A 15,943-nucleotide genomic window follows, 5' to 3' on the forward strand; every position below is an offset into this window, starting at 1 on the left:
CTGTGTTTATGAACCATTGTCAAATAGTGGTGACATTAAATCTAGGAAACAATACACGAAATCGCGCATGCACAGAACGGAAAATTTGGTCAAGGCATTAAGTAATTCGCATGCGCAGAACGATTGATTTCAGTACTTCCGCTAAGCGCTTCGAGTGCAGCGTCAAACGCGGGCCTGTAATCTAACACGCGGGGACTGACCAATGCAATCTGAGAAGTAGAAATACCGGTAGACGCTGTTGCTTGATTGACAATGTCAATCAAGAAAGGGAGGAGCTTAACGCTATCGTTCTCTCCCAGTAAATTCCGATGTCAAATAACGACGTTATTTGGACGGAAAAACGATGGTTTGAAAACGTCCAAATATCGTCGTTTTTCCGTCCAATGACCATATACGGAAAAAAACGACGTTTTCGTGTTTGCAGTGTGAGTTCTCACGAGAGAACCTAGTCAGAGTCATGGAACCCATTTTCTCAACTCTCACATAAGAGATGCCTACTGTAGTGGCTTTATGACGTGTGTTGAGTCGTCGATCATCCATAATCATATCATGTATGTAATCATGTATGTATCAATGTATGTGGAAAATTGAGGGACTTTCTGATCACCGGGGCTCTGTTTTCCCAACTTGAAATCCGCAACCCCCTTCGTAACAGGACCCGTGAAGATCCGGGGTAGAATAGGTCTTCAGCAACCCGTGCTTGCCGTAAAAGGCGACTATGCTTGTCGTAAGGGGCGACTAACGGGATCGGGTAGTCAGGCTCGCTGACTTGGTTGAGGCATGTCATCGTATCCCAATTGCATGTCATCGATGCTCATGCTGTCAATCACTGGATTGTCTTGTCCAGATTCGATTATTTACAGACCGCCGTCATATAGCTGGAATATGGCTGAGTGTGGCGGTAAACAAACAAACAAACAAACAAACAAACAAACCTCGTAACAGGGACACGGGAAGGAACATCACCCGCTGCAGGTGACACTTTGTCAGCATGGATGGCTGTTGGGGCCCTTTCAGTTGGAGATACTTGATGACAGCGCGGTAGCCAATGTTGTCCATTTTCATCAACCTAAAACACCTCGTCACTTTTATGCCTGGTTAAAATATGCTGCCTGGTTGTGTATTTAGTTCAAATAAGGCTTGTGAGTATGAAAAGTAGTGAACGTTGAACTACACATCTTTCGTAGTTAGGCTCAGAACTCTTCGGCCACTCCTTGATATGGCATAAAGAAAATCAATAACGTCCCTTACAAACATACATTTACATCATCCCCGGAAGCAGGGAGATACATTCCTTAAGAATTCTAACATTTTTTTGTAAATCAAAGATTCATGTTTCGTTCATGTCTCTGTCCATTAGTCATTTTTGCCTAGGGGACATCGCCATTACTATTGAACGAATGGCAATTCTGTTGTGCACTTAGATCAAAAGGAAAGATTTCTGGTTAGTTTTTGTAAAAAAACACGAGGTTGTGATGAAGAGGGAGAAAGACTGCTTTTATTGCTTCATGGAAGTGAATCTCAAAACGTTCACATGATTCAGAAATATATTTCCGATAAATATTGTTCAATCGTGTGTTTGTTTGTTTGTTGTTTAACGCAGCACTCAGCAATATTCAAGCTATATGACGGCGTTGGTATAAATTGCAAATGCACATCCATCTGATTGACCGCATGAGCATCGAACTACGCAATTAGGATACGATGACATGCATCAACCAAGTCGGCGAGCCTGACCACCCGATCCCATTTGTCGCCTTTTACGACAAGCATGGTTGTTGAAGGCCAGTTCTACCCCGGATCTTCACGGGTTCTGATAAATATTCAAAGTGTTTTCAAAAGACGGATATTAGGGATGACTAACAATGATATATATGCACTTTAAAACGATGACGAAATTAACAAAGACTACCAACGTCTTTTTGTTAGAGCAATTCACGATGTATACACACCACTTAAATTGCAGAATATAATTACACCCGATTCATTTGAGGCGGTGGGGTAACTTAGTGGTTAAAGCGTTCGCTCGTCACGCTGAAGACCCGGGTTCGATTCCCCACATGGGTATAATGAGTGATGTCCATGTCTGGTGTCCCCATATATTGCTTGAATATTGCTAAATTTGGCGTAAAACCATACTGACCCACTCCCTAGCCTTTGACTACAGAACAAGACATGACCTTCCGCGCGTGCTCCCGACTGATTATAACGGGATCATCGAGATGTAATAAAATCCAGTGTCTGGGGACGGTGGTATCAGACCACAGCTGCTGCAGGATCGTTCAACCTTCAGATTCTGGTCGAGGGCAGAATCAGCTGGTGACCGCCCACGCTTCTTCTTCCATGTGTCCAAGATGGAAAACAAGGGTTTGACACTCACGAAATGTCAATATTCCCGTTATAGGACACAGGTGTAAATTTCCTGGAGGAATCATATTAAAGAACGGACGTAACAGAAGTTAATGTATCGTCTTCGATTCGAGGGTTTGGTATTTTTTACCACCACCGCTGTATTAATAGAAATGCTCACAAACAAATTAACCCTCTTGAAAAGTACTTCTTCTCACGTCAGTGGTGACAGTTTTCGTCTTTCTAGCTGCTGTAGTTGCAGCAACGTTCACAGCGCAACATCCAACACGCAGGGGATTGGGACATATTTCACCATCTGATATACAATCTCTGACATTTGCAGGACACATAAAGGATATATTGCAAGATCCAAGTTTCTTCTGTGGGGACCATTCATATGGATGTTAAGGAGGTCCTATGATAAAATGGTATTACGAACGATTATGAAATCGAATATCATATATATTATAAATTAAAACAATGTTATAAATCGTCATGCCTTCGTCAAGGCCAGGTCCAGGCACAATATAAAGGGCTCTTGCTTAAACAAGTTACAGAGAAAATGATCGATTCACAAGCATATGAAGTCCTGATGCTTGTATATGATATGTTTAAAAGCATTTGCAACGTCAACAGAGAAAGACATAAAAGAGTTTGTAGCCATTCATTTTCTTTACTTTGCCATTTTGTGAAAGAGAAACGGAAAACAAAAGTACCTTGTTTCATCATGAGCACGAAATACAAATACTGCGCCTATAGGTAACAAGAATAAATATGTTTGAGGAGTCAAACATTTCGAAAACATGGCGGAAGAAGAGAATTGTTTCTGCAGCAATGACACGGCAGCCGCTATCAATCGTCACGTTTCAATTGATCCAAATTCAAGTAAACAAACCTAGGTTGGGCCCATGATCATGCCTTTCCGATAAACGTCTCTTTGTATTGTTGTTGCATTAATGATTCAGCGTAGTTGTATTGAATTATAGGTTACGACTGAAGAATACACCATGATTTAATATGTATATGGATAATGGTATTAGTTATTACTCATACGCGTGTTCTATTGGGAGTATTATCACTGCATTTCAAAGAGCATCTTTATCTCATTGAAATAAGCAGTTATTGCAAGGCAATTATATTCTTTATCTGTACATTTCGCATAATGATAGGAAGTGAGTGTAAAAAACAGATTCGCCCGTATGGCTGAGTATATGATGCCTGTAAAAATAATTTTGATCAGAAGGCGATATTGTGAGATTTTAATTTTTACAATGTCTTGTCATCAAATATATATTGTAGGTATAGAAGCACCGCGTTAAAACGGAACCACGTGAACGAAGGGTCACCGGTTTGGCACTTTCTCCACTTCTTCGCGAACACCTTGTATCATCACTAATAGATAGTGACCCGTGAGGATTCCGGGGTAGAATAGGTCTTCAGCAACCCATGCTTGCCGTAAAAGGTGACTATGCTTGTCGTAAAAGGCGACTAACTGGATCGGGTGGTCAGGCTCGCTGACTTGGTTGATGCATGTCATCGATCCCCATTGCGTGGATCGATGCTCATGATGTCAATCACTGGATTGTCTGGCCCAGACTAGATTATTCACAGACCGCCGTCATATAGCTGGAATATTGCTGAGTGCGGCGTTAAACAACAAACCAACCAACCAACCTATACTGGCAGAGGTTTCTTATGTTTGTCGCCTTTTGTTAACTATTATCAAGCGGTGCCGTGCTCTGACTATCACCATACCATACCACGGCGAGCACAGCAAGTGTATATTCTGTTAATGTAATTTTCAAATTAATATGGATAAGTATAATATTCTAACACAAATATGTCTCCATTTGATAAAATACATACATCGATAAATGTTTGAAAATTAATAATTTTTCGATTGACATAACATACTTACAGGCATCCTTTTGATTGAAAATATTACGTCTTATAGCCGTACTTCTCCAAACTCAAACAGTCAGTCGCCGTACTGATTAATCCTTTCCATGTTTAAGCTCGAGTATCGTTTGACATTTGATATAAGATTATACCTCTCGCAAATTCCAATCAAAATATTTTTCAGCGCTTTAGACAATGTCATCAAATCAACCACACAAGAGTCTTCTTCGAATCAATGCATCCAACCGCTATTCCTGCGTTAAACAACAAACCAACCAACCAACCAACTAATAGATAGTGAATCATAATTACATGCTTATAATATAGTCAGAATAGAACCATGTACTTTCCTTCTGGCAGAGGTTTCTTATGATTATAGGTATGTTTGTTGCCTTTTGTTAACTATTATCAAGCGGTGCCGTGCTCTGACTATCACGATACCACACCACGGCGAGCACAGCAACTGTATATTCTATTAATGTAATTTTCAAATTAATATGGATAAGTATAATATTCTAACACAAATATGTCTACATTTGATAAATTACATGCATCGATAAATGTTTGAAAATGAATAATGTTTCGATTGACATAACATACTTACAGACACCCTTTTGATTGAAAATATTACGTTTTATAGCCGTACTTCTCAAAACTCAAACAGTCAGTCGCCGTACTATTAAATCCTTTCCATGTTTAAGCTCGAGGATCGTTTGACATTTGATATAAGATTATACCTCTCGCAAATTCCAATCAAAATATTTTTCAGCGCTTTAGACAATGTCATCAAATCAACCACACAAGAGTCTTCTTCGAATCAATGCATCCAACCGCTGTTCCTGCTAAACCGGATTACTTCTTAATATTGTCATGATTTTAGAAGACGTTTACAGAAGAACTGGTAACCCACGATACCTCGTCACACTGCCTACATATGGGAGTGTACATGGGCCCAAGTACCACCTCACAGCAAACACTCCAGATGGCGCCTAACACGTTATTCTCCGGGCCAGTATATTTACCATGGTACTTGATCTTGGTTTAGACCCGAGTGACGTCTGGCGATAGGAACTGTTCCAATGGTAGATAGTTTTGCAAATGTTGAGCAGGAAGTTGGGAAAAGGTGTTTTGCGCCGCGGCTTTTAACAATATTCCAGCAATATCATGACGGAGGCACCAGAAATTTGTTTCGCATATTGTACCTATATGTGGATTCAAACCCGGGATTTTGGTGTGAGGAGCAATATTACAGTTGATATAGATGGATGTCGTTTAACAGAAGATGTATGTCGTAATTTTTTCATGGAGGGGGTTTTTACTGGTTTTATTTGTTTTATTCATAACAAATGTAAATATCAGAACTTATTCCTGAATCAGCCGGTTGAGATTCCGGGTTAGAAAAGGTTTGTTTGTTTGCCGCTCTCGGCAATATTCCAGCTTTATGACGGTGGTCTGTATATAATCGAGTCTGGACCAGACAATCCAGTGATTGATGTGATGAGCATCGACCCACGCAATTGGAATACGATGACATACATCAACCAAGTCAGCGAGCCTGACCACCCGATCCCGTTAGTCGCCTCTTACGACAAGCATAGTCGCCTTTTACGGTAAGCATAGTCGCCTTTTACGGCAAGCATAGTCGCCTTTTACGGCAAGCATGGTTTTCTGAAGACCTATTCTACCCCAGATCTTCACAGGTCGGTTAGAATAGGTCAATTGCAACCCATGCTGGTCTTTAGAGGCGACCTAATGGATCGGGTGGTCAGGCTCAGCGACTTGGTTGATTGCGTGTCATCGTACCCCGACTGAATTGTCTTGTGAAGACTGTGCAGAATATATAGACAGCCGTCATAAAGCTGGGTGCGTCGTTGAACAAATATCAACAAACAAACATCTCGAAGTGAGATGTGTTTTGTACAACAATGCAATCTCTATTTGCCGATATCGTATCACCGAAACGTAACAATACCGAACAACTTCTAACAAAAAGATGCATTTAAAATAAAAAGTGATGGGAACGACCTGCGTTACAATTCGTCAGTTGCTATGAACAGTTGGAAATGTTGGCTAATTCTCTGATCTTGTCATTCTGTGTTGAGGGATCTGGCATTTGTCAGGGAGTCAAACATAATTATTACTGGGCTTCAGGAATGTTGCACTGAGCAATATATCTACATTGAAAGACCAAACACGTTGACATCCAGTCAACTGTGTCTTCATTGTCTGAGTGTGTGCGACCGTTACATATCACAATATTTGGGGAAATTCTGCACTTATCAACTTCATCTGGTATCTGACTGTTGCTCTAGATTACAAACTGGACCGAAGCGGAATCTAACAAATGTTATATTTGGGATAAAACTTTCTTAGTAAAGTACAGATTCTAGTACTTTTTTAGGTTGAGTCCCATCCGGGATTCGAACCCACCCAGATTGAGGCATCTAATCGCCAGCACACAAGGTCAGCGATCTAACCCACTCAGCCACTGAGTCTTCCACAAAAATGAAAGCCCGACAACTGTTAGTCTAGATCACGTACGTTGCGTACCCATCTGACAAATGTATATTGGCACGGCTCCTATGGCCGAAAGCTATGAACACACAATGCAATTTAGAAAGTGGTCAAGTGTGTTCATGTCTAAACGGAATCTTTCGGAAAATTCAAATTCACTTACTTTAACACTACTTCTGTATGCGTACATACACTTACGAGTCAGTTATATAGAAAGACATGTACAATATTTCATAAACTTTCACTTTGCCATCAGTACCATCAGACCAGCAGAACGTTGTATAAGTTATAGAAGTATTGTACCAATAGGTTACACCCCAGCATCTAAATGTTTTTCATTTGCATGTCTAGTAGACTCTAAGGTAAAATATATGTACCAATCCATTGGAATGATATTGGGACTCCCCGCCTTATTGGACTAATACATTTAATCAGTGTGGAAGAGTGGGACAGAGGGGTCAGGTGGCAAGAAGGAAAATCAATATCAACCAAGGTCCGCAGACCAAGTACTCAATGTCAGAGAAAAGGTGAGGTTATTGCTAGAACCCGGCCCCATAAGGCCTGCCACCTTTGGGCTATATCCATTGAGAGACCCATCAAGCTCCATCATCAGATCTCAATGGTTCCCCCAATATGAATGATCACTGGCGAACATTCTTGCTTACTGGGCATATATGTGGCGCCAGATCTTTTTGTGTTTCATAACACCTCTTTCCATCATATTATGAAATAACGCCCTTACTATCAGGCTCCTTACATCGGGTAAATGTCATCGGTTTTCTTCAAAGCTATTTTCTCATTTCCTTAAAGAGACAATTTCCTGACATGATAAGAAGGCCTATTAAGGAGCAGTGAAGGCTAATAAACGAACTCTTATTTGCTGGAAGTCCAAACTTGAGTTTGATTGTACAGCCCTGAGGTTTAAGGAGATAACGTCAAACACCTGTTAGTGGGAATTTCTATAGCAGTCAAGGACTGAATTCTTAAGAATTGTGTATTCTGTTATATACTGGCTTAGGATTGACTTGTTTTATGGCAATATACATTCTTGTACATGTCAAGAACATGATCAGTTTTATTGATAATTATTACATGCTGGTAGTTTAGATATAGTTTTTATGGTATGCTTAAACTAGTATATTAGGCTTGGGGTTGTTGTTAGATAATGTCAGGTTATATCATGGGGTTAGTTACAAGGAAGCGTGACCAGCTATGACTGAAAGATAGTGAGTTAATTGGTATAACAATGGGGAGGTTAGGGGTAACTTAGTTGATAGCTTCGTGCGGGGTCTTTAATTTGTCAGTTGAGTTCGTCGTATTAGTTATTTCGGATTTACGGATAGGTATTCGGGTTAAATTGCATGTTAAGGTACGGGAGAAGTTATAGAATATTAAACTTCCGAATTACCAGTCTCAACTTAATAAATTCCATTGGGCGTACAGGGCAAAAGTGCGGCGAAAATTGTATGAATGGACCTCTTTATGTTATGTTTATATAAACAAACGCTTAAAACGGGTATGTACAATACAAGCGACAAAACCCTATCCATCAAAGCAGAGTCCATTGTACGAACCCGACTATTTTATAAGCATGTGTTTATGAATCACCATCAAATAGTGATGGTACCAGTGTTTGCTAAATGGTGAACGTTTCCTGTCCCACCCTCGAAAATGGGTACCTATACGCGTTGACATACGCTGGAGTCCCCGTACCTGCAGAAAACGTTGAACTCGTATTTGCCAGCGCACATACAGAAAACAAGATCCCCGTTCTTGCCAGCACATATACAGGAAAAAAGGTCGCCGTCCTTGCCAGCACACATACAGGAAGCAAGGTCCCCGTCCTTGCCAGCACATATACAGAAAACGTGGACCCCGTTCTTGCCAGCACAAATACAGAAAACAAGGACCCCGTTCTTGCCAGCACCTATACAGAAAACAAGGTCCCCGTTCTTGCCAGCACATATACAGAAAACGTGGACCCCGTCCTTGCCAGCATATATACAGGAAACGTGGACCCCGTCCTTGCCAGCACACATACAGAAAACGTGGACCCCGTCCTTGCCAGCACATATACAGGAAACGAGGACCCCGTCCTTGCCAGCACCTATACAGAAAACAAGGTCCCCGTCCTTGCCAGCACACACACAGGAAACGTGGACCCCGTTCTTGCCAGCACACTAACAGAAAACGTGGACCCCGTCCTTGCCAGCATATATACAGGAAACGTGGACCCCGTCCTTGCCAGCACCTATACAGAAAACAAGGTCCCCGTTCTTGCCAGCACAAATACAGAAAACGTGGACCCCGTCCTTGCCAGCACATATACAGGAAACGTGGACCCCGTCCTTGCCAGCACATATACAGAAAACAAGGTCCCCGTCCTTGCCAGCACACACACAGGAAACGTGGACCCCGTTCTTGCCAGCACATATACAGAAAACGTGGACCCCGTCCTTGCCAGCACACTTACAGGAAACGTGGACCCCGTCCTTGCTAGCGCCTATACAGAAAACAAGGTCCCCGTCCTTGCCAGCACATATACAGAAAACAAGGTCCCCGTTCTTGCCAGCACATAGAGAGAAAACGTGGACCCCGTCCTTGCCAGCACACTTACAGGAAACGTGGACCCCGTCCTTGCTAGCGCCTATACAGAAAACAAGGTCCCCGTCCTTGCCAGCACCTATACAGAAAACAAGGTCCCCGTTCTTGCCAGCACATAGAGAGAAAACGTGGACCCCGTCCTTGCCAGCACACATACAGAAAACGTGGACCCCGTCCTTGCCAGCACACATACAGGAAACAAGGTCCCCGTCCTTGCCAGCACCTATACAGAAAACAAGGTGCCCATTCTTGCCAGCACATATACAGAAAACGTGGACCCCGTCCTTGCCAGCACACATACAGAAAACGTGGACCCCGTTCTTGCCAGCACATATACAGAAAACGTGGACCCCGTCCTTGCCAGCACAAATACAGAAAACGTGGACCCCGTCCTTGCCAGCACATATACAGGAAACGTGGACCCCGTCCTTGCCAGCACATATACAGGGAACATGGACCCCGTCCTTGCCAGCATATATACAGAAAATTTAGTCCCCGTAATTGCCAGCACATATTCAGGAAACGTGGTCCCCGTACTTGCCAATTCATTCAAATGAGGAGTGAGTGAGTTAGGTCTAACGCCGCTTTCAACAAACCTAGAAGCATACCCGGGGCGAACCGGGATTCGAACCCACACTCGTAGGGTTCTGGCGTGCCCAAGGGACGCAACTCTGCACAGCGAATTGTGGCGCCTTAGCCAACTGGGTCATCCGTTCCCCCTTCATGAAATGAAGTCCTTGTAATTGGCAATACCTGTCCCAAAGGCCATAATAGTACAGTGAGTGAGTGAGTGAGTGAGTGAGTGAGTGAGTTGGGGTTAACGTCGCTTTTAACAGTATTCCAGTTATATCGCGCCGTGTCAGCTTAATGTGGGAGGAAAGCCCGAAGTGATGCAGGTCTCAGACGTTTACCACTTCGGTGAAACCCACTAGCACGGGTATGGTGCTGACAAACCTACAAACAAAATCGTGGCGAACCGGGATTCGAACCCACAACCATAGGTTTCTGGCATGCCCAAGGGACGCACTCTGCACAGCAAATCGCGGCGCCTTAGACGACTGGGCAACCCGTGCCCCCATATGAGTACAGATAAAGACGTCGTTTGCAAAACAAAATATAGGACTCCTATATGGTAAAAGAGCTCGACCTTTGTCTTGTCCACATCCATACACGAAAAGTTGCCGTCACTCGACAACACCTAGAACTAACACATGAAGACGCTATCTTTCACATAATGGTGGTATAGAACTTGACACCGCGATCAACAAACGCGTCTATCACTATTCAATGTTGAAGTAAAGACGTTACGTGTGAGAGTTATAAGTGATAGATTCTGTCTGTTGCGGCATGATAAAGTGCTATGATATGTCAGTTACGAATCTCTTGGAGCATTGATTAGATCTACAAACGTGTTAATTCGGACAATCATCGAACCATCTGACGTAACTGGGTTATTCTCATTCATGAAGTACCATCAGCGCAATGTCGTATTTACACTGCAGAAGAAATCGTAGGATTTCAATACATACTTCATTGGATAACTGGCCTGCTTCCAATACACTGACTCCTCGGGAACCGGTGTAAGACATGTCCAACAACATATGTACTGGAGGCACATACGTCTAGATTTGTCTCTTGTTGTGTTTCATTGCCTTTTGTAATGAATATTATCGTGAGAATACATTGTGTTGTGACACTTGAAATTTGACGTCGCATCGGAAGTATCTAAGCCCCGGAGCGTGTAGTTGGCATGAGGGTTGGGGTTTGGTTTCAAGCCACTTTCATCAGCATCTCAGTTATATCACGGCGTGTCAACTTGATGTGGGAAGAGGGAAGAAGCCCGAAGTGATGCAGTTCTAGATGTTTTCACTGAAGTGAAGGCAACGAGCTGACAAACAATGAGACCTCAAGGGAGTCCACGATCATAGATTTCTGGCACTACTAGTGAGTGAGTATGGTTTTATGCCGCTTTTAGTAATATTCCAGCAATACCACAGCGGGGGACACCACAAATGGGCTTAAAACATTGTACTCCTTTCCGGAATCGAACCCGGATCTTCGGCGGAACGAGCGAATGCTTCAACCAATAGGCTACCCGATCGCCCCCTGGCGCTACTGAGGGACGAACAGAGAACAGAGAATTGCAACGCTTTAGGCAAATTGGCCACCCGAGTCCCCTACCTGTACCCTACGTTATGGGTATGATTACACCAATGATCCTACATTGTAACGAAGTACTTAAAGTGAGATTTACTTCAAAGAGCACTACCAGACACATACTTCTCCAACAAGAGTTTTACAAAGCCGAGCATCCGAACTTGTGTAATGAGATGGCTCTTAAAGTTCGGGGTAAAGAGTGTCCCGAAATGAGTGGTTGACAGGTTTGGACCCGCAAACATTGGACACTGTCAGTTTGTGATATCTATAGAAACCCATATAGTTGTTGTGGTCATCTTTCAGCGTGACCAAACCCAATCTCGGACTGCCCTCTGGTGATGCTTTGTAGGAAGAGTGACCCCAGGGAAGACATTCCAGTCTATTGACTTCCCTTGGATATTAAAACGGAGTTGCCGTAGGGCCACAGCAACAATGATCTCTGACCAACGAATGACACCGTCTGGTCATGATTAAGTAGTTCCAAACTTATATAAGTTCTTATTTTCCATTCTCGTACCGTTGTGGACAATAATTGTCGTGCATGGTGAAAGTGCATATTGCATACACAATCAATAACTTTATTTATTCAATATTGAAGGCCATGGGTTTGTGAGTCCTATCCAGTTGCATCCTTGAACTGCCATAATATTGCTTTTCAAAACCATAAACATTGCCAGTCATCTCTTGTTCTGATGTAGTCATACTGCTCTGCATTTCGTGGATAAACTAACATTTACGGGAACAGTTTCGTTTCTTCACCCATTGTATTCCTTGTCATCAATAAATGTCAAGCGGACACTTACTTCTCTTGCTACATGCATCGTCATCACCCCGCATCTGCACTCAGAACCGACCCTTCCCACCATGTGCTGTGTAGGAGTGACAACCATCAACCCCATCCAACCTTATCCACTTTGGCGGGCATCATGCATCTCTCCACAGTCTTTACAAGTTCCATGCCCGCCATCTCTTTATCCAAACAGGCCACTGTACAGACAAGCAATGGCAGTTTGTTCCAGCCTTTATGCTTAGTCGGAAGCGTGAAATCAAGAACTGGCAGCACAATGAATAGGCTTGTCCAAATTCAGGGCTATGACTTTCTCACATAACAGATCGATGAGAAATATATATCAGTTCTAAAGGCTTGAAAGTAGCATTTGAAAAAGAATGATTCCTCAGCACATAAAATGAACATTTGAATACAGCGAGGGGCATGACACCAAACATGTGCCATTAGTGGATGTCATACAAATACCTAAATTATTGCATCGTTGGGTCAACTTATAAAGTGCAATAGACATTTGAAAGGATTGCGTTTCTCACAACGGCATTCACTGTATATTTAATGGGAGATATAATGGATAGAGTACAATTGAATAAGGCGAAACATTCGAATGGCTCAATCTGTATAGACAATTTGTGATACATAGAGTTGAAAAACACGGACGTTCTGCATATCGTAAATAAACAAATATGATTGTTGCACGGTTAGGACACTACGGTGATATGAATACAGTAGGAATAGCTGCATAATGTTAAAATCGTTAACATTGACAACGCTTATGTCGATAAATACAAAACACCAGCCACATTTTCCAGGTTATATGTACAAGTCGTTTACATTTGGCAATATTGTGGCAGCTATTCATTCTCTGTTGTTTCACCAACAATCACACCAGTGTCCACATCCATCACACCAGAGTCCACATCCACAGCCGTATCCACATCCATGATCCGCTTCGACATCCACAAACACATACACATCTACACCGACACCGACATCAACACCAACACCGCTGCACGTATATAAACCCAAACCCGCATTGACGCCAACTTCCAAAGTCAAATACATCCACTCCTACACTTGACCACATCATATCCTCTCTTGACCAAACCAACACTTGTCCAAATCGACATCACACTTGTCCACCCCCACACCTGGCCACACCTGGCCACACTTGTCCGCATCCACATCCACATTCTCACTCACACTTGTCCACAAGTGTCCACTCCCACACTTGCCCACACCAACATCCACCCTCACATCAACACCAACATTTGTCCATGCCCACGCCTACATCACACTTGGTCACACCCACACCACCCTTGTCCATATTTGTGCTCCACACACACATGTGCACGCTTACGCTTTTGTACACACACACACACACACACGCACGCACGCACGAACGCACGCACACACGCACACAGACACACACACACACACTCGGCCACACCCACATCTACACACTTGTGCACATCCTCACAACCCATGTCCACACTCGCACCACACTAGTGTACACCCATACCACAACACTCACACCACACGTGTCCACACATCCACCACAATTATTCCACAACCACAACCACACGCATACCAACAGCCATACCACACTTGTGTACACCCACAGCCACATAATTGTGCACACACACACACACCACAATTAGCCACAACCACAACCACACCAACAACCAAACCACACCTGTCCACACTCACACACCCACCACAATTATCCACAACCACAACCACACGCATACCAACAGCCATACCACACTTGTGTACACCCACAGCCACATAATTGTGCACACACACACACACCACAATTAGCCACAACCACAACCACACCAACAACCAAACCACACCTGTCCACACTCACACACCCACCACAATTATCCACAACCACAACCACACGCATACCAACAGCCATACCACACTTGTGTACACCCACAGCCACATAATTGTGCACACACACACACACCACAATTAGCCACAACCACAACCACACCAACAACCAAACCACACCTGTCCACACTCACTAAACCCACCACAATTATCCACAACCACAACCACACGCATACCAACAGCCATACCACACTTGTGTACACCCACAGCCACATAATTGTGCACACACACACACACCACAATTAGCCACAACCACAACCACACCAACACCAACACCAACAACCAAACCACACCTGTCCACACTCACACCCACACCACAATTAGCCACAACCACAGCCACACCAATAACTACACCTACAACCACACACTTTTGCTCACCCACACCACAATTAGCCACAACCGCAACCTCACCCACACCAACAACCACACAACAATTGTGCACACCCACACCACAATTAGTCACAACCGCAGCCACATCACACTTGTCCAACAACCACACCACACTTGTCCACACCCACGACCACACCAACAACCACACCACACTTGTCCAAACCCACGACCACATCAACAACCATATCACACTTGTCCACACCCACGACCACACCAACAGCCATATCACACTTGTCCACACCCACACCACCAACCAAAATTATGATGCTCACCACACCGCAGTTAGCAACTACCACACCCATACCCACAACCATATCACACTTTACCACACCCACACCAACAACCACACACTAATTCTGCACACCCACACTACAATTAGTCACAACCACACCCACATCCACACCCACACCACACTTGTACACACCCACGACCACACCACGCTTGTCCACACCAACAACCACACCACACTTGTACACACCCACGACCACACCACACTTGTACACACCCACGACCACACCAACAACCACACAACACTTGTCCACACCAAAGACCACACCACACTTGTCCACACCCACGACCACACCAACAACCACACAACACTTGTCCACACCAACGACCACACCACACTTCTCCACACCAACAACCACACCACACTTGTCCACACCCACGACCACACCACACTTCTCCACACCAACAACCACACCACACTTGTCCACCCCCACGACCACACCACACTTGTCCACACCCACGACCACACCAACAACCACACCACACTTGTCCACACCCACGACCACACCAACAATCACACCACACTTGTCCACACCCACGACCACACCCACGACCACACCACCAACCACACAACACTCCAAGTTAGTTTGTTTCAGATCATGCGTATTATTTACAAAGGGAGAGATATGACAACTCACATCCCTCATCCAGTATCGATCATAACACTTCACAAAAGCAATCTTTAAAACGCTATCCTTGTTATACTCACTGGTACGGAATTGGAAAAAAATGGTTTTGCTAAAAAGAATTATGGCTTCCGATATGTATACACAAAACACAATGTATACGCTTTGATACATATTTAATCAAAGTCACTAATGTCCAGTACTAACTGTGAATAAAAAAGGAGGTGAGGTGAAATGGGATTTAACGTCGCGTCCAAGATTATTGCACTTATATAGCATGCACGTGTATGTGTGTGGCTACTTGTACTAGTCCGGACTGTTGCCGATTAATAGTGCTAGCACACTGAGATACCATGCCTCGGTTTAACATTAATACCCCACTCAGACACAGTATACTGACTCCGAGCCGACCAGTCCTTGTTTTAGCCCCTTA

General features: G+C 43.7%; 2 protein-coding genes across 2 annotated transcripts; one reads left to right on the plus strand and one right to left on the minus strand.

Annotated features, from left to right (window-relative positions):
- Positions 1–8,402: 8,402 nt before the first annotated feature.
- On the plus strand, positions 8,403–9,341 carry LOC124117341 (pheromone-regulated protein PRM7-like). Its single transcript, XM_048401343.1, has one exon. The coding sequence runs from the start codon at positions 8,403–8,405 to the stop codon at positions 9,339–9,341; it is 939 nt and encodes a 312-aa protein (XP_048257300.1).
- A 5,605-nt stretch (positions 9,342–14,946) lies between these two features.
- On the minus strand, positions 14,947–15,531 carry LOC125382959 (ribosomally synthesized cyclic peptide ustiloxin B precursosr-like). The gene has a single exon (XM_048401344.1). It carries the CDS (start codon positions 15,529–15,531, stop codon positions 14,947–14,949), a length of 585 nt encoding a protein of 194 aa, XP_048257301.1.
- Positions 15,532–15,943: the final 412 nt, after the last annotated feature.

The sequence above is a fragment of the Haliotis rufescens genome, unplaced genomic scaffold, assembly GCF_023055435.1.
Source record: "Haliotis rufescens isolate VD_foot unplaced genomic scaffold, xgHalRufe1.0.p SCAF_21, whole genome shotgun sequence".
NCBI classification, from domain to species: domain Eukaryota; kingdom Metazoa; phylum Mollusca; class Gastropoda; order Lepetellida; family Haliotidae; genus Haliotis; species Haliotis rufescens.